This window comes from Phoxinus phoxinus, assembly GCF_949152265.1.
Source record: "Phoxinus phoxinus genome assembly, chromosome: 2".
Classification (NCBI taxonomy): Eukaryota; Metazoa; Chordata; class Actinopteri; order Cypriniformes; family Leuciscidae; genus Phoxinus; species Phoxinus phoxinus.
In genome coordinates this window covers 40,011,924-40,035,408 of record NC_136877.1, presented here as the reverse complement: position 1 = coordinate 40,035,408, position 23,485 = coordinate 40,011,924, and the positions used below count along the sequence as shown (strand labels likewise).

General features: G+C 37.0%; 1 protein-coding gene across 5 annotated transcripts in view; it reads right to left on the bottom strand.

The window, feature by feature from the left end:
* Positions 1-23,485, bottom strand: part of slc7a8a (solute carrier family 7 member 8a) — a 61,161-nt gene that overhangs the window by 4,878 nt on the left and 32,798 nt on the right. Inside the window, exons 2-7 of one of the 5 annotated variants that reach the window (XM_079598941.1) lie at positions 13,598-13,681; positions 13,289-13,500; positions 6,687-6,891; positions 5,747-5,898; positions 1,468-1,593; positions 243-396 (exon numbers count right to left, since the gene is read on the bottom strand). In XM_079598941.1, the coding sequence (XP_079455067.1) occupies positions 243-396; positions 1,468-1,593; positions 5,747-5,898; positions 6,687-6,891; positions 13,289-13,433 (782 nt within the window). In that variant the 5' untranslated portion in view covers positions 13,434-13,500; positions 13,598-13,681. Of the gene's footprint in view, positions 1-242; positions 397-1,467; positions 1,594-5,746; positions 5,899-6,686; positions 6,892-13,288; positions 14,583-23,485 lie in introns of those variants that run through there. The other 4 variants (XM_079598940.1, XM_079598939.1, XM_079598938.1 and 1 more) reach the window with 4 other exon arrangements.

Sequence of the window (23,485 nt, the reverse complement as noted above, 5' to 3'; positions counted from 1 at the left end):
TCTGAGGCAGATTCCAGTTGCCTCCTCAAAGCATTGTGTAAAATTATACAGTGATTCTTTTGGCGCTTTAAACTTGTGCAGTTTGATATATTGCAGACCATTCGGACTATTAATCCTCTGTGGGGTTTTTTGCAGGATATTACACATGTATATCTAATTTACACTTATAACAATAACACTAATTAAATACTAAGAACACAGAATTGAATTACTGTGAGCTCTTTAGATGAGAATTGGCTTACACATAGGGGTCGACGAGTTCCTCTGTGACATAATTGAGGAAATTCCAGCCACCGTAGGCGAAGGACCCCTGTAGAAATGCCAGAGCAATCAGACCAACATCATAGTCTTGAAACGGCTCGAAAGCATTGGCCGGCTCCAACCAGTAATACTCGCCTGGAGAAGGAAAAAAAAAGTGTACAATAGTTATCAAACATCAGAGGGAAAATTGTTATAAAATGCCTCTTGTTTATTAGCTAGTTAGTTAACCATTAGCAAACGCTTTCACTCAAAACAGCTTAAAGTAGAGTAATGGCGAACACAGCTCCTCTTGAGCAACTGATGGTCAAGTTCCCTGGTCAAGGACCAAAATGGCATTGTGATCTTAATAACAAACAGTAGTAAGTTTAAGAAAATACAGCTAAACCCAGCTGGATTGAGTTGGTAGAAACCTTGTGACACTGGTAGGTAACCATCTTGGACAACAATACTGTGACCTGATTTTTTTAGCAAGGGGCATTAGATCCAAATGGCTACAATCTTTGGGAGATTCCCACCAGCTAGTAATCCACCAAAGGCAGCCTGAACCAGTTAAGAGACCAGCTACCATGTTCCAAAATACAACTACCACCGTAAACTGGTTTTGACTGGATTTCCTGAACCTACAATCTTTTTGCTCCCTAAGCCATAGTATTAATACCACAATTCAAGGGTCAGGTCTTTGGGTCACATGTTCTCTGTAAACTCTTTGAGAGCATAAATGACCCTGAAGACCCCACATTAAAGAGCAGCCAATGCCAACAAACCCAAATCCAGTCTTTTTTAAATCTTCTGCATGATGGAATCACATCTGTCACTCTCATATTATCAGGTCAGTGTCTGAGCTAACAGGCCGTCGGCAGTGTGATCATTATTTAATCCTCTCTGACGCAGCAGCTGTGAAAACTACATTATCTGTGTTATTCTTTATTAAAGCGTTTGAACCCAGTGACTTCTGCTGAGACAACAAGGCAAAGAGGGGAAGTGCTGTGCTTTCAGTTTTTCTGAAGATTTTACGGAGCTAATAGAGATGAAGCAATGCGCCCAGGAGGACGGGGAGTCACGCATGCAGACTTCTACAAATGTATGGACAAGAACAAGCACTGCATGTAGCCCCCCGACACACACACAGCTTTATTTAGCACAGACCTATTTGAATAACCAATAATATATAGCATGCGCACACATACATAGACATATGGTACCTACCCTTGCAGATTTGTACAAAACCCATGATGATGATGAGAATGAGGGCCAGAAGTTTCCCTGCAGTGAAGACATCCTGTACCCGTGTTGCCCAGCGCACGCTGGCACAATTCACCCAAGTCAGCAGCACTGAAACACACAGACATTGAGGTTACAAGACTGGTTACACACAATACGAGCCATTAGTGAGATTAATGGCTCCCTGCTGTTTGAACAGTCTAGTATGCCAAAGGATTATAAAATAATGCTTTCAGACACACAAATGACAGTCTCGAAATAGGCCTTCAGGTGAACCTATTCAGTACATAAAAACATTTGAATGCGCTGCAACATCTGAAACAGATTGAAATTAGGTTAAAATAGTCAGCACAGACCAATTATAATAGGATATGATATTTTGCCTTTATATTTATTGATCTGGCAGATGTTTTTATTCAAAACAACTCCGTATGCATATTCTATTTTCAAATCTAATGTGGCAATCCCAGCAAAATGCTACAGGAATTTTTTTAAGCATAGACAGCCATGTGATATATATATTTTTTTTACCTCATGATTTGAAAGATTACATAGAATACTTGTACTTTTAAGAAATAATTTGACAGACTGGATAATTATTTAAATTAACATCAAAAAGCTACAAGATTAAAAAAATAACAACATTGTAACCAGTTAGAGCATGTGAAACATATATTTTTATACATTCATATACATTTTAACTTAGAAAACGCATGTTGAAAAAGTCAATGTGCTAAATAACACTCATAGTCACATGCAGACTGTTGTCTGATGGCATGTGACAGACATATTTGGTCATAAAATCAGAGGGACGTGCAAGTAAACTTCGAGTCTTGACTTGGCACTTTTGAGAACATGCAAGACATGCAAAAATGCCGTCTCGTGATGAGCACTTCGGGGTTCAGTTTTATCCTGTTTCATTCAAATACTATTTGTGTTCTTGTGGACAAGCAGCACATCACAATCACTCACCTCAACAGACGGGTAAACAAAAGAGCAATTACGTACAAAACTAGTGAGAACTGGGTGTGATTTGAGAATGTCGTTGTGCAGTGGCCAAACTCAACGAGAGTTCTTGGCACTCGTTTAGAATGAAATTACTTAGAGGTGCAGCAGCATCTAGTCACAAGTCACAACAATTAAATGCAAGTCAAGTGATATTAGTCGGGGTAAAGTATTTTGTTACACAAAATCCATGGTAATTACTGTTTGTGGCGAAATCAACACAAATAGTCTGACAGTGCAAACTTATACCCTGTCAAATAATGTGAAGAGAATGCAGTAAAAAACAAACACAACAAGGCTTTGGGCGAGGAGGTGTAATCTTTATGTCTTATCTCTGTTTAAGAAAAAGGGCACTGCCTCGCTGTACAGAGCAAGACATGCTTCTAACTGAGCCCAGTCGTGTCTTGAGATAAGGGCAGTGCATTCTGGGAAACTGACTGGAATGGACGCCTTAGAGGATGGTGTTTATGAAACTACTTCGGAATGGAAAAGTAAGCAGATAGTGAAATTCACATAGTGCACCATGCTAATGCAAGAATGCAGAAAACATTCCTATCAGTCTATGACAACAGGAATCTTACTACAATAAGCTGATTAAAGTGTCGGTCCCGCACACAGAGGTCTGAGTTACTCATTTAACTTTCCATTTTATCCCCTTGATATCTTAAGACTTTATGCAAGTAGAATCATGTGCAAAACATTTTTTTTCTAACATTCAACAGTCTGTTAAACAATATACTCATGGGATTTGTTCTAAAACGTGGTGGATTCTGTTTTGCGCTCGCATAGGCAGCATAATTCATTAAAATGGAATAAATCTTTAAGCACAAATAGCCGACTAAAAAAAAAATTAGCTTATCACATGTTGCTAAGCTAAACATGTGATACTCAAATGAGCTTAAGCACATAAAATTTTTGGTAAAATAGTAAATTTAACCTTAAGTAATTTACAAAATTTTATAAATTATAATTATATTAATAATCAACCATTTTCTCACGTATCATTTTTTTCTTTAAGTTTTCACAATACAGTAAGTCCCAATTTGCATACTTTCTATGCATGCACTATTCTATGCAATTTTTTCGTATAAATGGTGTTAGTGTGATTACACATAAAATAAAATAAAATAAAAAGTGCGCTTAAAATACCGTGAAGATCACAGAAAAAAACAAAATTTGAAATGTTGGTCACTTAATACAATCAACTGTCGTAGCTTTCCTAATGTAGCATAAGGGGCTATCAGACTCTGATAATGGATGACCAAATAACAGTAGACGGTAGAGTACATAGTGCACAGAGTAAGTGCAGTGTATAGTACGCAATTTGGGACTCTGATTTTTCTCATGAGAAGGTCTCTTAAATGGCAGCAGTTATTCTGACAACCGTTTGGAATAGTGTTCGTGTTACTGTGTTCCCTTAAAATGCTGCCTACTGAGGCAACAAATTAGGTTCTGAAACAGGACCATGCACACACTTACAAACAAACTTCTCAGAATTGCAGTAGTGGTTTTAGAAGAAAAGACATAAAGGGCACAAAAGAGTTGAGTACAAGAACAGGGACATCGTGTAAAACTGTGCCATAGTGTCCACTTTTGCCCTTTCACTTACTTCCTGCGGATCTCTAAACAAAACAAAAGCAAAGCTAAAGAAGAAGCAAAAAAAAAAAAAAAAAAAAAAAAAAAAGCTTTAGAGCTGCTTGAGAACATCTGTTCAGTTAAAAAAACAACCTTCAACTTCAGCTAATCAGAACATTTTGCTTTTTGGTCTTGATACAGACACAGTCACTATTTAGAGTATTAAAAGCACACAATGAATGCTGGCTCAGCTCTGTTACCCTGCGAAATGGACAAAGAGCTAATACTGGTACAGTTAAGTAGCTAATTCTGGGTCGGATTTCCATAAAAATAAAAAGATTATTAAATATTATTAATATATATATAATTATTAAACAATTAAGGTTGGATTTAAATTGAAACTTTACAGTTGCAATATCAAAACAAGGTGAGATATCATCACCTAATATCTTCTCTTCTTGACCTCTCGCTTTTTTCTTAGGGTCTCTGTTGTTTGCCTGTCTACATACAGCTTGCAGTATTTGTAGCTCCAGCGTGAAGTTTGCAGAAAGCCCACGCTCAAGGCTTCTTGACGCCATGAAAAACATCATTCCATCCATCTTCACATATCCCTCTCTCTTTTTACCTTCATCCTTTTCTATCCTCCGCACATTTTCCCACAACCTTTCTGTTCCCTCTCCCAGGGTATGTCAATCACTTCAATCACACATCAGTCCCAAAACACTGTCTCTCTAGATCTGGCCTTCAAGGTTCTTTCACTTGAGCGTGATTTGCCCTTATGGTCAAACATAAGAGGCTGTAATGAAGTATCCATTCCCAGCTACAATTTGTGCGTGTGCAGAGAAAAATGACTAAAATATACAAGTGTTCAGAAGTGAATCACAAGCAGATGTGGAAATAGTGATTGTGTAAGTTGTTATATAGCATCTGTGAGGTAAACAACATAAAACAGTCTACAATGTATGTAAAATGTAAATTAAAAAATGCATCTTATGAGTGTTCAAAATATTCAGATAACCTTAAAATATTTTCGTGTCAGTCCATACCACATCTTCTCTTACATATGATAATGGTTTAGCCTCCACAAGTTAACCGCTCTCACTTTCCTTCCCTTCTTTTTGCTATCTTAACCATTTCTCTTTTTTTTACCATTCTCTCACAGTCCCTATATATACATTTAATTTTTTTTTTTTTTTTTTTTTATAAATACACTGCCTGGTCAAAAATAGTCACTGTTTGGATTTAAATGGGCAAGTGCTTAAGACTCAATGACTGGATCATTATTGCAGTGATTATAATGTTTCCGGCATGTTATATGTTTGGCAACAGTTCTTCTAACCCTTGATGGAGTGTGTAGCTTTTCATTTCTTACAACCATTTTAGGAAGACACATGAAGAATCATTTTCACACATGAATTGGCACCTCTGAATCCAGACCTTAAATTCATTGGAAATCTTTGGGATGTGCTGGAGGAGACTTTACAGAGTACTCAACTCTTGTATTGTCAATACAAGATCTTGTCATCCTGGAACATGACCATCACGTGTCTGCGACTTTTTTTTTGGTCTGGCATATATATAGGGAGGACTTATAACAATATCAATGATCATCTAAATATGCATGTCAGTAGCAACAATCCCTAAATGATAAGACAATATCTCTGTTTTTCCTTCAGGTACTCACACAAGCAGATGGCAGCGAGCAGACGCAGACCACTCTCTGGGGGGAAGCAGGTGGGGAACAGAGGCTGCAGGACGTAGTTAGAGAAGGTAAGGGCGATAACTGCCTGGTTAGTGGGATAGATCACCAACACAGCAATCCACAACCGCAGAAACCTGTAGCATATAAACGTTCAAAAAAGTTATAATGCTTCCAACAAAAAGTACTCAATAGATGGTAATTCAGTGGTATTTTTCAACTCCAAAAACAAAGTATTATGTTAATACCATAGTTATTTTTAGCTAGTGATACGAATTGCATAACAGTCTTTCTTCTAAGGATGGACTCAATTTGTGTATACAAGATCATTTATTGCCATCATTTGTTTGGAGTGAGATAGAGGCACGAGGGAATGACCAGCTAATGGTTGTCCTCTGGCAGTATTATTCATTAAAGCAGTCACTGTGCTAAGCAAAGGTTGTTGGGCATGTAAGCAAAGCCAATGCTAAAAGATTTGATTGACCGCTGAGTGCCTATTAGTGGATTAAGAAATGCTAAATCACAGCTACAACTACTTCACCAGACAGCAACAATGCTAGCCCCTTTCACAAGCTAATTACCACATAATGAAGGGTAATGGTGTTTACTGTCACAGTAAACTGTTATATGGTGTTGACATGAGATTACATGTGTTTTAGTTTTCAGTGTTTGACAGAAAAATTACAGGATTCCTGTGGAGCAAGAAATGTTGTTATTCCATTATTTTCTTCAGGTTTGCCGAATCGCCGACTTACAGGAACAGAGATACATTCATGTTAAAACATCCTATCACACTAAATAGTTCACTAGTTCTGCATTACCAATAATGAATTCATCTACTTTTAGAAATAATATGGACTTTGATTGATAAGCAGTCTGTTCTCTGGAAGTATTATTAAAACCAATGTGTGGCTGAAAACCTCACCCTGCCAGTCCTCCGAAGATGTCCTTGACATAAGAGTAGTCGCCTCCAGATTTGGGGATTGTGACGCCCAGCTCAGCGTAGCAGAGTGCTCCAATCGCTGTTATAACGCCTGTGACGATCCATACGATGAGAGCCAGGCCCACTGAACTGGCATTTTCCAAAACACCCTTTGGACTGACAAAGATTCCAGAGCCGATGATGTTACCTGCAAAAGAGGAAACAGAGGTTGGGTATTAGAATTGTGAATTAATGTAGAAAGCAAGTCAGAAAAAGAGAAGGATTGTGTGTGAAAGGTGGAGCTGTCACACCAACGCATCATATAAGCCTTCAATCAATGTCTGAATGAATCTACTAAAGTGCTCCAATTTAAAATGAAATTAATGAAACAGACTTTATCCTGAGTAAAGGATTCAAAGAGATTTTAGATTGGTCAGAAATGCATTAGGGATACACATTTTGAAATTTTAGCCGATATCTCTATAGGCGATAACTATTTTCGCGTTAAGATTATAAATATATAGGCTACTACTTTGTAAAAAAAAATGTGTAATACATACTAAAAACTATCATTATGTGCACACAGCAAGATAATGTCTTCATCTATCCAAATTGTTTAAAATAGACAGAAATATATCAACTTTGTTTTGCAATGCAGAAGTAAGCTATCTGTGAATGTGTGAGACTTCTGATTAATTAGCTGCTATAGGTAAATAGCTAGAATAATAAGAAAGTGCAGTAAATGGTAAAACTATTTGCGCTGCAAACCAGTGTGTTTGTAATTACAAGCACAAATAAGGTGGATAGATTTCCAATTTTGACTGATAAATATCCAATAATGGCAGATACTATTAAATACAAAAATAAATGGCAAAATATGGTGCTTTCCTACATTTTATGTACAGTATCCCTAAAAGACATATGAAAGCATGATGAGATGACAGTGTGATGACAGGAGATATAGAGATCAGCGAGACTTATGACAGTGGCAAAGAGAAAAATGTCGATATAGAAAAAGAAAAAGCAGGACAGTGTATGAATCAAACGGAAATTAAAATGTCAGTGTGGCAGAGAAAGAAGAAGGGAGAACCAAGAGAGAGAGAAAGCAGGTGGTGAGAGCAATTCACATTTGCTGCTGAGTTAGTATTCAGCGTGACTAATGGAGTGAGTACACACAGCAAATATATGGGGAAGTGTGTATTTGCCATGTGTGCACTTAGTGCAGTATAGTTCACCATCACTGTGTGATAGGCTATTGAGTGTTTGTGATTCACATATTGGCCCCAAAAAAGTATTTGGACATTTATGTTACACATGTAAAATGTCTGAATTTCATTGCATTCAATACAAAAATATAAAATCAGGTGTGAACTTTTCTCAAATCTAATTGTACTTATCTAAGCCATTGTTGCAATTATTTGTAACCATGGTCGATTTTAGCACACGTATTAGGTCATGTCCCCATTAATTCACACAATACCAACGAACCCATCCATAACTTGTAAACCACAATATTTACAATAAAACAACCATAGATCTCACAGAAGACCTAATTTACACACACACACCACTTTACTACAAAAAGTGTTTTTCCATCAAAGCCCTGTGAAGATCTCAAAAACCCAGAGGGATGTCAAATCTAACAAAGCTGGATCAAGGCTGCTCCATGGATGTGATTTAGGCAAACTGGACAAAGGTTAAAGGCTTTCTGAAGCAGAAAGTGCTGAACTAGTATGTGATCTTACTGTATACTGCCCAGTTTCTGCACAATTCTACATCCGTTCCCATCAGTAAGTCAACTAGTCCAGTTTTTCCTGTCGGATTGTAACTGCAATTATGTTCTGTGAATCACTTTGGATACAAATGTCTGTTCAACATTGCCACTTTAAACAAGTAATCAGACTAATCTGATGACAGCTGAGCATTCATCTTATGTCTTTGGCTGTTCTCCCACTTCACTTCTCTCCCTAAATCTCTGCTTTGAAAAAGCCCTGTCAAGAAAAGATATGATAATCACAAACTTCAGCATGTGCCATGACCTCAAAGTACAAGTTACACAACTTTATACAATCAAAGGTATCTTTTACTATTGCCAAAGCATGCAGGGATTGATCTGGTTCCAGCCAGCTTGTGTATTAATTGACTATAAGGAAACCAGCAGGGAATTATGAACATCAACAGGTATTACGTTGTAAGATCCTGATAGATTATTGTGCACAGTTGTACACAGAGGTCTTGCTGACTACAGAGGAAAAAATCCAGATGGATTTCCTTTTCATACTGCATCCTCTTGCTTCCCTTTTGTGTGTTCGCAGCACAAACATCACAGGCAACACAGCAGAAATCCCTGATTTAACATTCTAGTTTGTCAATCTACACACATTGATCTAATCTGTGCAAATCTTTGTCAAACACATAGATGGAAATGCTACAGAAAAGTCCCGCCTTTCAATTCAAAGTGCCAGTTAGCTTTTAAAATAAGGAATTGTTTTTACTGCATTGCACATTAGCTGAACCAGCCATAAAAACACATTTGTAGAGTGATTTAAAATAAAAAAATAACATTTTTGATAGGATTGTTGTCAGAATTTACACATTAAGATGCGATCACATTTACTGTTGTTTGGCTAAATTTTGCTGGCAAAATACAGTGATTTCAATAGGAATCCACGCAATCTGCACAATTTCGCATTGGGCCGAAATATTTTCCCACAGGAATTCGTAATGGCTTCACGTTGAAAAACTCGAGTTCGTTCATTCGTTGCAAACAGAAAGCTGCTTGGTTTAAAAGTGACTTTTTGAGCTGTGTTTATTGCTACACTATTGACAATAGACAATGGATTTTTTTGCCCATCACATTTTGTTAATGTGACCACACTTTTATTCAGGATTTAGGTATATCCCCATTTAAGTAGATAGATAGCACCTATTGCCAACATCGAATACAGCTGCACAGGGTGGTGCCAAAGTGGCTGCAGTGAACTGACTTACCTCAAAGTCAGTTCACTCTTTGCTATCACCTTATCATATATGCATGTCAGTCATTGTGCAAAGACATGGCTCATTTATTGCACAGTGATATTACATCCACTTGTACTTCTATTTATTACTCTATAGCTAACATGTTTGCTGAGGCGAATCTCTTTCAACTGTCCTATTGATTTTCTTTCATGCCTCCATTGATCAAACTGTTTCTGTGGGTCTGTAGCCTTGATAGCCAGATGTTTCCCTTTTACAAATTCACATAAATAAATCAGAGTTTGTGTTAATGAAGCAAGCCATTTACATAAAACAATGTCTCCTTTCATCAAATCAACTGTTATGCAGCCCAGCCTCTTTGCATGATCAAAGGTTACTAGACTTAGGCTAAATGTTGAACATGTTTCTTTTGTACGATCATCAAAAAACCCATAAAACACTGGTTTAGTCTATAGATATTATTTACCTCTTGCAGTTTTCAGTTCTACATCAATACATCATACATTTTCACTTGGATTTTAATCATCTTACTGGAGTATTAACAAATCACGCAAGTTTTATGACTGTATCAGATCAAAAACCCGTCTGTGAAAGAATAATGGAATGTAATTAACTGGCTGCTGCTAACTGGTTACATCTATACTGTCTCACATCAAACTTTGAAATACTTTGTAGCCAGCTTGATGTTCTTCAATCAATCCATAAACATCACTTGATAACATCTGAGGCCAGTTTGCTTTTAGCAAAAGATATAAAATGCACTTTTTTTAACTGCATCATCTCACAATCTCCTTCTAAGTGCACATTCAGATGATCTGTCAGCCTTTACTCTACTAAAACTAGGTTCCTGGCACATGTTTCCATTCGAACAATCCCTACTGATTACCAGACACCATAATCCAAATATTCAACTTAAAAAAATGGGTCTAAACGAGTTAAAAAACCCCACAGAAAGTTCACGTTCAGGTCCATGCTTCATTTCAAGCTCACGAAGGGTTCCCGAAAAGGGGTTGATAAAGATGAGAGTGGCAGAAGTAATAGCCTAAAGTATTCTGATAAATCTAATGAAGTACAAAGGCTCGAGGAAAGCTTTGAGCGATCCGAAGCGACTATCACCTGATAATAATGTTCACGTGAGCCAACTGAGAGCATGTGAATGTGTGACCTGACCTGATCAAGGTTGCTGAAGAGGATTATCATAGCTGTAGTTAAAATGTGGGCTGGGATTATCTTGGGTGTGTTTTACTTTCCCCTAACTCTCATCATTACATTAAATATAATTTTATAGCTTAATGCTGCCAGAAGCAATAAATGAAAACCCTGTGACATACTCAATAAACGGACAAAGGTTAAGTCACGTTTCCTCTCTTCACTTCCTCTTATATTTGCAGCGTCTCTGCTATCTACTCTAAGTCTTTAAGACCTGATTTCTTTCTTTATAAAACCAGAAGTGAAAATAATATACAGAAATGTACACCAGTTCAACATGATCAAGGCACGTGCATTTTTTATTCTTGCATAGCCATTTTAAACTATTGTGAAAAAAAAAAACGGAGCACATGGCTGTTTTGCAGTTTGCTAGACTGACACATTTTTGTTTGCTAGACCAAAAAAATGGACTAATGCAGTTTCCTAATCTGCTGACAGCCTAGTTAATGGATAATGCACATTTTCTATTTTCAAATAGTTATTATTTAGTATATATTTAGGTAAAATAATTGTTCTTTTATATGAAGCGATTGTGCACATCTGTTTGTTATACTTAAATTGTATGAAATATTTAACTATAAAACATCATCAATATTGTTTTATATGACCTATACAATATTGAATATTTTACAGATCATTATCATGACAACAATAATTAAATCATCTTTAGACTACAACAATTAAAACATAATGTGTATGAATATCTTATAACAACAACAACATTGTATACAGGTGAAACTCGGAAAAAATTTAATATCATGCAAAAGGTCATTTATTTCAGTAATTCAACTTAAAAGGTGAAACTAATATATTATATAGACTCATTACATGCAAAGTGAGATATTTTAAGCCTTTAATTTGTTATAATTTTGATGATTATGGCTTACAGCTTATGAAAACCCCAAATTCAAAATTAGAATATTGTGAAAAAGTTTTCATAGCTGTAAGCCATATAATCATCAAAATTATAACAATAAAAGGTTTGAAATATCTCACTTTGCATTTAATGAGTCTATATAATATATTAGTTTCACCTTTTAAGTTGAATTACTGAAATAAATGAACTTTTGCACAATATTCAAATTTTTCAAGTTTCATCTGTATAAACCCTTACTCGTCTTAAATAGGCCTATACACTGTAAAAAAAATATTTTCATGTTATCACAACTTTTTATCTTTTGTCAAATCAACTTCGATAACTAATGTGTGAAGATAACATACTATTTTGAGTTTCTGTTTATTAAACCATTCTTCATTGTATTAACTCACATTTTAAATTACAACAAACTCAAAATTTTAAGGCAACAAGGTAACTTGCTTTTTTAAGTTAATCCAACATTTTTTTTTACAGTGTAGGCCAAAACTATTATTGGTTTATCACTCACTAAAATCAACATTATAACCTTATTGGACCACTAATCAACAGAACAACAGGCATAAGCGTATATAACCAGGGACGTTTCCTCCGAGGAGGCAAGGGAGGCAGTGCCTCCTCAAAAAAATTGGATGAAAAAATAATGCTACAAAAACACAAATATTACAAACCATTATGTGACATTAAAAAGTGCATAAATCACTCGTTTTTCTAAAGCAACACTGTCCAACAGCGACATCCAGTTAAAGTTACAGCAGGACAGGAGTCTCCGCGTCTCTCTTGCCTCCCCTGAGCCCATTGAGTTTTAACAGACCCCCTAAAGCATGTTGTGGGTTTGGTGGAGGGAGGTAATTGAGAATGAATTGTGGTGAGAGGAGGCACTGCCTTCACCATACTATGATTGGATATGGTTATATGATTGGTTTGTGCGATAAATCCAGCTTCTTGTTTTCGTGCAAGTTTGCGAATTGGTTTGAATGAAAAGAATTATGGCGTTTAATGGGAATTAAAAAGCAACTCAGCCATTTAGATACACCGCTTTATGTCAAAATCAAACTTGAAATGGACTGAAAACCTGAAGACTGTAGGGATATTTTAGTGAGCAATCAGCTTGGTGAAATGAAAGGTAGGCTACATCTCTGTGATCATCAGTGTTTAGTTTACCGAGCTTGATCAAAAGTGGTGAAAATAAGTTGATTATTAAAAAGAACAGATGAACATGAGTTCACAAATAAAATATATTGTTTAAATTGTGCCTTTAGTTATTATTTTGGAATAGATGTAAACATAAAAAAGACTGTCTCCTCATTTCAGAACACTACCACAGTAATGAAATATTTTCATATAAAGAAGGCCTATATTTTCAACTATTTTAGTTTTTCCTGATTTAAATGACCTCTTTTTCCATTTCACAGATTAGTATGAGAGAGAGACTCTCCTTCAGCATTATCCAATAAAGCTGTGCACCGTGCACGACTGACCATGCATCCGTTTAAAACACATCCACCCACATGACAATACATAGAAACATATTAACACTCACCGACAATAATGCCACAGGCACTGACGAGACCAATCTCCTTTTTCAACGCCACCGATGACTCTCCCGCTGCTTTGCCGGCGTCTGCTGCCCCATCCTCACCGGTGCTCGGGGCTGCGCTGCCTCTTTGTCTCGGTCCATCCGTCATGTTGGTAATTGAGATGTTCAGCCCTCGATGCTAGAGAGCAGCGCTTGACGTGTACCGCTTGTCAGATCTCAGATAGCGAATATAGACATTAACAGCCTGAATACTATCTCGAGCAAAATATGCTACTATGATCACTTTATCTATCCTTTCTTATCTAACGTTACCTGAGATTGCTCGAAATCATGTGCAAGGATTTATTGCGTAGTGGCAAAGTAACAAGGAGCAAGATGGGCTACTGCAGTGAAGGTCTATAAAATACAATCAAAAAGAAGGCACTGTCAGTCAGTGTCATTAAAACGGTTAGATTTCCTTTCCGAGCGTCAAAAAATGAGCACAAAGCACTGAATTCGGGCGTAACAAAACCTACAGTAATACTCCAATCGCAACTATTATGTGTCCGTTTGTTGCGTCCGTGATGAAGCTTGTCCAGGGTTTAATTTGTCGTTTAAAAAAACCCGCGGCAGACAGGCCGAAAACCAATTCAGTTTTCTCCTTTTATTTCCTGTACGTTACCTATAAAATGCCGGTTGCTTCCTCGTTCAGTAGACTACAAGTGCATCGTTTTGACATGGACTCTTGGTAAACGGCTTTAGGTAGATGAGTGTCGGCGCGCTGGGAAGCCTTCGCGTCTCCAGCGATGTCCAAAGCACCAGCTGTCCAAGCGCCTCCTCAGCCTGTAGTATTTACTCCATATGTCAAACCGCCTCCATAAGTAGCCTACCGTCGCACCTCCTCCCCTTCCCCTTCCCCCCGTCGCGTCACAGATCTTGTTTTTTAGGTCTACCCTGCACATAAACCCCCGACAAGCTGTGTAGCACGGTAAGGAATATGGACTTCCTGAACCTGAATATGATTTCTTTGTTACGTTACCCTATCGCTTCATTGTAAACATCAGTGCTTAAAAAAAATATTACACAATTATAGGCTAACGTTACTGCTTTCTCACATGTAAACATTTTTTTTTTTACAAATGCTCTTTTAGTATATGTACACGTTTCAACACGGTTTTCAAACGTTTTAGTAATTACAGAAGTTAGTAAGAGCCCGTACTTTCACCACCTGCCAAAAAACAGGCCCTAGATCAAGTCGCGTTCGCCTGGACATGTAACCATAGCAACCGCATGAGCGCAGTAGCCTACATCTGAAACAAATGTCTGCAAAACATTACACGTATTCACACAAAAAGTAACAAAAAAATTATTATATTTATATGTGTGTGTGACGTGTGTCCTGGTAAACCCTAAATTATGGGGACAAAATTTCCCCACAAAGATGGCAATATCTAGAATCCTTGTGGGGACTTTTTGTTCTCCGTGAGGGAAAACAGCTTAAAAATAATAGCTAATGCAGAAAGTTTTAGATAGAATATACAGTTCATCAAAATCATTATGTCTATAGAAAGTTCCCATAAAACATGAAAACACACACAATTTATGTGTATTAATAAATTAATAACATGAATAATATATTTTAAAAACAACTTAGAATAATATAACCTGTATAGGCCTATAAAACCCCATGGATACGCAGTTTGGAGAATGGATAGATAATTAATAAAAATATTCTATTTAAACAGTCAACCCCAAAAATCACTTAATTCACACACTGGCTATAATTGCATATAAAGGCTGTGTGCCTGCCAGAGTGCATGTGTATATGAATGATAAATCAAGCCAACACTATACCATCTTCATGTCCTCTTTTCAATGAAAGGACTGCATTCATTGTCACAAACTTAGGGTTGGTACAACTAATGTGCCCGACCCTGTCAGTTAATAATTAAGGCAGATATTTGTTTATGAACGTACTGTACCTTCTAAGGAAACCAGTTTTAGACAGGCCTCAATGTCATGTCTTATGATCATCTAGCAAATTCATGTCAGCTTAATACATAAGCAAGCAAATATTTAGTGATTACAATGCTTATTTCTCAACAGAAAACGAGTCATAAAATAAAAAAACTAAATACATTTAAAATCGGCCAGACACCTAATAACAGGATGTCTCTTGTTGCCTTATTATCTACCAATGAAGACGATGTTTTCAGCTTAGACACTGTCTACAGCATCCATAAAGAAACCAACATTTTAGTCCTGTATATTAATTGTCTTAGTTGGTCAAAGTGCATTTCTTTGAAATATATACAGAGTGTGACAGTGGTCATACATTTTCTTAATTCTCATGAAAGCAATCAAGAGATAATATTGACAGAAAAAAACAAGAGCAGTTGAGGTAAATGGGACGTTTTTGCCAGTGTAACTCATCATTCATTATTGTGTGAATCAAAGTGGACAAGAAGACACTAGGTCTGTGTTGGCACAGCTGTGCTGTCATAGATGGGCTTTTGCTTGATATCTTAATGGCTCTCATACACGCACACACTCACAGCTTCACACACACACGTGTACACAGAGCCACACGTGGCCCTCATGATGGTCTCTTTTCTCTTTCATTTGCTCCGTGAGAGGAAGCAGGGCATTGGGTCAAACTCAACCGTTAAATAGCATCATATAAACACCGGTCAGCTGTGTAGTGCACCGGTGCAGCTCAAAGCAGCTTTCACAGCACAGGTCAATCAATATGACATTTGTTTTGATAATGAGATGGAATTCATTTGACATGATCAACATTCGTTCTTTAAGATTGATACAGATACCCGTATCTCTTCATCTCTAATTCATGCAATGAAGCTCAATGAATGTGACGAGGAGAGTTGTTTTCACAACAGTATTGTTTCTAACTGAAATTATGTCATGTTTCCTTCTTGTTTTAAGCTAAAACGAATATTTGTTTTTAAACTATTTGCAAATGGGGTGACGAAAAACACAGAAGACAAATTAAATAAATGGCATGCATCACTTTAATGCTTTTCCCATAAATTATACCTGCCATCAAAGTAGAAAAATATTTTATGAACCATCTGAAAGTAGTTAATGGTGTTGTCTAAAAGCATTCAGAAATTGTGTGAACTTGTCTGTATAAACTGTGTGAATGTGTGTGTGAATGCACTAATCTCATCTGGACTGACCCAATCTCCTCCTTTTAATCAGCGAGACAGTGGACCGATAACCATGTCAAATCCACATGAGTGAGTGGCACGTTCAGCACAAAGCCCGAGGAAGAAGGAGCATACACCCATTTTGATGGAGACTTTTCTGTCTTATCAGTTTGATTAATGAATGAAAAATGCTCAAGGGCACAAAACTACAAGTTATAATGTGTGGAGGGAGAAGAGGGCTGGGGAATGACGACCAGTAAAGAAAAGAAAAAAAGATTGTGAGCAACATTTCAGACTGAAACATACAAACTAAAGAGACTAAGAAGAAAAAGCAGAGGAAGATCATTGCTGGACAGACAGACAGAACAGAGTTTAAACTCCAGTTGATTGTCAAATGTCAGCAACTTTTAGCCTTCAACACACTGATAAAGGGGCTGCTTATATTGATATGGCCATTACCCTTTGTCTCTCCGTCTTGTCAAATGCCGCACACAAATTCTTTCTTAGTGATAAGGAGGCACTAGAAACCACTGTGATTTGCAGCGAGATGAGGTTAATTAATACCCAGAGCTTATAGTTCTGTTAATTCAGAGATAATTCGAAACACCATGCAGGATATTGATGGATATTGCCCAAGACTGACATCTTTAGATCAATAGATATGACAATTTCCCCTGGCTTATATTAAACTAGTTAATCACTAAAGTGAAGACCCAAAAGTGAAGTGTTTCTATTGTACATTTTTCTAATGCAAAAAAAGTTATTAAATATATTTTAGTATTATTAATATATGATTATAGATTTTTTTTTAACAAATCATCTTAAAGGACAAGTTCGGTATTTTACACTTAAAGCCCTGTTTTCAGATCGTTTCTGATGAAATAGAACGGTTAAGATTGAAATTTGGACACATGCTGCTGGCCCGAGAATTTTCGGTTTCTTTCGTTTGCAAAGATGTGAAACTCACCGAGTGGTCAGGGGTGTTCACTGATATGCTCACACAAAAATCGCTGCAAAAGATGCTTTCCAACAGGTTTTATCGTAGTTTTTGTCCAACTCCATTGACTTGTATTGGATGTGCTGTGAGGTAAGGAGTTACAAAAACTACGATTCTGTACTACACCTACACCTTCTGTACAAAGCAGTTTACATGCTCAATGTCACACAGTTACTTATTAGACTGGCGACCTAGAAGTATATTTCTGATTAATTTTAACTAATAATTAACTTTTTAAAACCCTAAAAAGTTATTTATTTTGAAGTCAAAATCCAATAAAACCCACTTTCAAAATGGTCTCAGATATTTGGGTCACACTTCAAAAATGAAATAACTGCTCTTTTTTCTTCTAACAGCTGCTAAAGTACTTCAGAAATTAAGCTAAATTATGATTGACAGCAAAGACCAGTATTTCCTGTATATTGTTTTATGAACCTAAACTGATGGCACGCAAGACAGATAGCGACCCCCTTTTTGAGTTGTTGACCTCAGGGCAGCAGGCCTGTGCTGTTGAGCCATGCTCTGCCACACATAAAACATTTGGACACCTTATTTACCACAAAACAAAAAAGAGTGTTACACAACATGGATGAAGTTCCCTAAATAGTTGTGATAGAGTGAGGGAATGCATTTTAAACCAGCATGTCTCCACCTGCATGCGGTACATGATGTGCACATGGCCATGTACGTTTGTTTACATGTACATGTGTCATATATGTTTGTATGAGTACTGAGAATTATGAACTTCATTATGGATTTACATTTGTTAACTGCAATTTCTGAAATGAAATAAAACGGGGAATGTGCTTTTAATTATAAGTGAGAGAAAGAGAAGAAGAAAAAGAAAGAGAAAGGCATGTAGTGAGGGCACTCGAGTATTTCTAGGAAGTGTAATTTGATATGTCTGTTTACCAAACACAGAGAGCATGTGACCAGGAGTAGTATGTCCAAGAACATGGATATTTATTCAATAACGGAACACATACTTGGAGGAATAAAACTATACATATAAATATGTTTGTGTCACATTCAGTTTTGCTTTGTCTGTCTTATTGCCATACGTGAAAATGTTATTAGGGCCCAAGCCTTGAAAAGGCGAAGGCCCTATTGTTTTCCTTCGGATTATTCTTCATTATTAGGGCCCAAGCCTTGAAAAGGCGAAGGCCCTATTGTTTTTCTTCGGATTATTATTTATTATTATTAGGGCCCAAGCCTTGAAAAGGCGAAGGCCCTATTGTTTTCCATGGGATTATTATTTATTCTTCTTCTTTATTATTATTATATTACTACCTTTTGGGCACTTTTGGGGGCCTTAACGTGCTCAAAAACTCTTGAAACTTTGCACAAATGTCAGAACCCGCGGCCATCAGGGCCCGACTGAAGCTGGGACCCGGGCGTGGCAGGGGGGCTCGCCAGCGCCCCCTGGAATGGGATTCAAAAACATGTCCATATCTCAAACACGCTTGCATGTAATAATATGAAACTCGGTACACGTATAGATCTCATCGGGCCGAACAACTTTCGTGCTCTAAGTTTTACGCCAGTCCAACAGGAAGTCGGCTATTATGGGCTGTATGGAAACGCATGTTCTGGCATTTGAAACACTTGTCCTAGAGAATTCATCGGATGACCACGAAACTCGGTGTGCATGAAGTCAAGACATGGAGGATGCTAAATTGCGAGGGGATTTTTGATATCTCGAACGGTTTGGCCGTGGCGAGGAAACGAATTTATGGCGAATATTGGAAACAGGAAGTGTGTTATAACATCCTCATACATTAATTGATCTTGATGAAACTTCAGCAGTGTGTTTGTTGTAAGAGGCCGATCACATGGATGTGACTATTGTGAGTCAAAGTTATAGCGCCACCAACTGGCAGCAGGAAGTGTGTCACTTTCAAAATGCTTTGAATTCACCCTCTTATTTTTACCCGATTTGCTTCAAACTTCATCTGTATAACGTAAACACACGACAGATGTAGACCTGTGAAAGGATTATTGTCATCTTTAATACTGTCGCCATGGCAACGCTTTAAACTTTTATATTCTTTTTGGATGCATTTGAGGCTCTTAACATGCTTCAAATTGCATGAAACTCAACATGCATTTGACATTTATTGTGTAATAGACATGTGCGAAGTTTCAGAAACGGGCGTGGTAAGGGGCTCAGTAGCGCCACCTTTAGTCAAAAATGGGGTATTAGTTTTACCTACAGTAACCAAACTCGGTACGTATATTCTTCTCTTCGATCCGGACAACTTTCTAATTTACAGTCATTAGCTCCGACCAACAAGAAGTCAGATATTTTGGTTTGAATGTGAGTTTTGGTATATTTTAGACTCCGAGTTTTTAGCGGTGGTTTATTTTATTCACACCAAACTTTTTCAACATGATGAAAATACATTAAAGATGCTAAATTGTGAACGGATATTAAATATCTCAAACGGTTTTGCTATGGCGAGGGATTAAAGTAATGTCCAAAAAAGGAAACACTAAAAGCCTCATATCTTCTAAAAAAATTATTATACACCATTTATTTCTATATAAAAGTATACAAATATCAGAACTAAACCCATTTTGTTCTTTTATTTCAATTTAAGAATTATGTATAAGTTAAAAAACAGCCAGAATGCACTTTTTAAGTCAAAAAATAAGTCATACATAGGGCAATACTGCCCTCTTGTGGTCAAAATCGGGTAGGCCCATTGTATATTGTATCTATATAAATAGTGACTGTTAGAATATTTTCCTACCGGTTAATCGATGTGCAATTAAAGCGGGGGCTTTGAAATCGCTAACTTAAAAGCCAAAGTAGTACTGGACGTCCAGTAGGAATGAACTAAAAACATTCACTCTGTTCTGCTCGTTCCTCGCTGTGAACGCGTTATTGCCCGTGCAGCCATGAGCATTTAGTTTAATTTTAAACATAGCGCCATTTCGGGGATGGGATTGCTTGAATTGCGTGTTCAATAGCCTATTATTCTTAATCTTTTCAGTCAGCTTTTCACCCATGATTAATGAAATTGGACTCCTTGTGCTGATGTTTGCTGCGACTCATTCAGCTCACGATTTATTAAGCGGACACATTCAGGTTTTAATAGGCTAGTGCCCACTATATTTGAATATCTGTATATTTGAATATCTACACCTAGTCACACCCTACTCTTATTAAATGTATGCTTCATAGTTCATTTTTAATTTCTAAATTTGATCAATAAATTAAATTATTTAGAATAATAAGACACTATAGGACTGTAAGCCTACCCTGTGGCTGATCAAATTAAATATTTTACACTGAAAAATAACAATGCATTAAATAATGTTTTAAGATTGTTTTAAATATAAGTTAATTAACGATCGTTGCAAAGAATGAAAGGCTACTTTTAAACATAACACTAAACCTCCTATAGGTGTCGCCAGGCGACCGTCTTAATGAGCGAGTCATTGATTCATTCGTTCAAACGAGTCGTTCGAACGACTGAGTCATTCATGAATGACACAGATCTTTATGGATTGATCATTGAATCTTTGAGTCAAGCGATTCTTTCAGAATGCGGAATCATTCACTAATGAAAAAACACGACCGTCTTAATGAGCGAGTCATTGATTCATTCGTTCGAACGACTGAATCATTCATGAATGACACAGATCTTTATGGATTGATCATTGAATCTTTGAGTCAAGCGATTCTTTCAAAATGCGGAATCATTCACTAATGAAAAAACACTGTGAGATGCGCGATGGTTCTGCTGTGATCTTTGTTTAACTATTTTCGCTGCTGAAACAGAACAAAAATAGTCAACATTGTTGTGTGTGTGTGTGTGTGATTTTGGTTGGGTGACATTTGTATGTTACAGTTTGACAAGAGTTTATAGTTTAAAGGTCCCATGACATGAAATTTTCACTTTTTGAGGTTTTTTAACATTAATATGAGTTCCCCTAGCCTTTATATGGTCCCCAAATTTCTAGAAATTTCAATCGGTGTAAATCAAGCTTTTGCTCTCTTTCTCTGCCTTTGAAAAAGTGGAAGCTCAATCGGGCTGATCTTGAATCTCCTCCGTATGACGTCATACGGAGGAAATGTTACCTCCCCTTTCTCTGCTTTGCCCGCCCAGAGAATATTTCCAGTCCATGAGAAAATGAGCTAGGAAGTAGGAACGCGTGCGCGATTTTAGTTTGTCCACGGGAGATATCATGGCTTTTGAGCGAGCGAAGCATAATAATGGCTCAATAATTGGATGTACAAATGAACACCGAAGCCTTTTTTTAGTTCCTTCATCCAAGCAAGAACCAGTGGATTCATTTCATTTTCTCTGGAAATGCGCCGACACAACTCCCCAAAGTTTTGCATGTCTGCGGCAAACATTTCACCGACGACTGTTTCCTCAACTTGGGCCAATAATACAGAGCTGGCCTCGACGAACGTCTGCAAATAAATCGATCGAGCTAACGTTACCAAGCAACACTTTCTGATGTGTAATTGTTCAAGTTCAGACAAATCGTTCAATACTGCTGTTTATGCCTCAGTAAGTCAAGCCAGTGACTAAAATATCAACTTCACATCGTTTCTTTTAGTAGGATGAAAATAATCGTATTTAAATTGTGAATAAATTAACTTATAAACATAAAGCGATCGAGGAACAATGTTTGTAGGAATCGCGCGCACGCGTTTCTACTTCCTAGCTCATTTTCTCATGGACACAGCGCGATGGAGTTTATCTGGACACTTGCCAAACTCGTTATGAAATCAATGACGCACGTTACACTGCACATGAAGCTCTTACTGTATTTACATCATCGTGTTTGCATTGGTGAAAGCATTAGAGAGAGTGCAGAAACTGCGTTGCAATGATAAGATCTTCATTCTCGCGATCAACAACAGACTGTCATCTGCTTGCGCAATGCTCATCACGGCAACATTTTATGTGATGGGAATAGATCTAAATACTTTAAAAACTTCTGACGATTTGTTAATCTCGATAGCTGTAATAGTAAAAACGTATAATAACTGTAGTAAAAGTATTCGAGAGAGTTTCACATGTAATAAGTAGCTATTTCATATGCAAGCATGTCAGCCAATCACAGCAGTGGCCGGTTACACCTAAGTCTCACACAGACACGCCCCTTCAAACAGAGCGTTCAAATCAGAGGCTAAAACTGGGCTAGGAAAAATGCCTTTTATTTCTAAATTATGACTATTTTTGATTTAAAAAACATACTAACATTATAAGGGCAACCCAGGAAACATTATAAAATAATATAATAACCCCATGTCATGGGACCTTTAACAAAAGCACAATGTTGTGTTTTATTGCAAGTGCACACAAATATAAGGAAACACTTTGCAGTTTGAATGATGTCCTGTATGAACAAAATGACGGAGTATGTTTTTCGATCGATCCTCGTATACACACACACACACACACACACACACACACTGCAATCTTGACATCGCAGCCACACACACAGACAGCCCCTCCTGTGTTTGTCTGTGTGGGGAGGGGGGCAGAAAGACTATTAAAAATAGGTATATTGTGCCATCTAGTGTTTTATACTATGTATAAATGTGTTTTTTCTTTTAAACAAGTGTTTTAAAGTACACTAATTTCAATTAATTCAATGCTGCATTTTTATGTATATTTAAACATTATCAAAGACTACTTTCTGTCAAAGTTAGGATGTTATTTTTTTAGTAAAATATTTTCAATAGTTATCTGTCTCTGTCGGTCATTCCCCTCCCCTATTCCTGTTTTTCATTGCACGCTTTTAAATGTAAAAAAATCTTTCTGTTTTGATATATTTAAACTTTTTTAAAAATCTAGCAAAAAATGCGCCTTTTTGCACAACCCATTTTTATTTTTTTTATTTTTTCACTGTTCTAATCAGGTCAGGCAAGTCAAATGATCTGTCTTGTCCCTTAAAAAAATTAATATATACCACACTTCATATGAATTTTTGGTCTTGTGTACTTACAATGGCTGCTGATTTCATGTGTCCGTTAAGTCCATGAAACTGTAGGGTGTCTAATTTTTCATTTTAGTTTTCAGAACGGTGCTC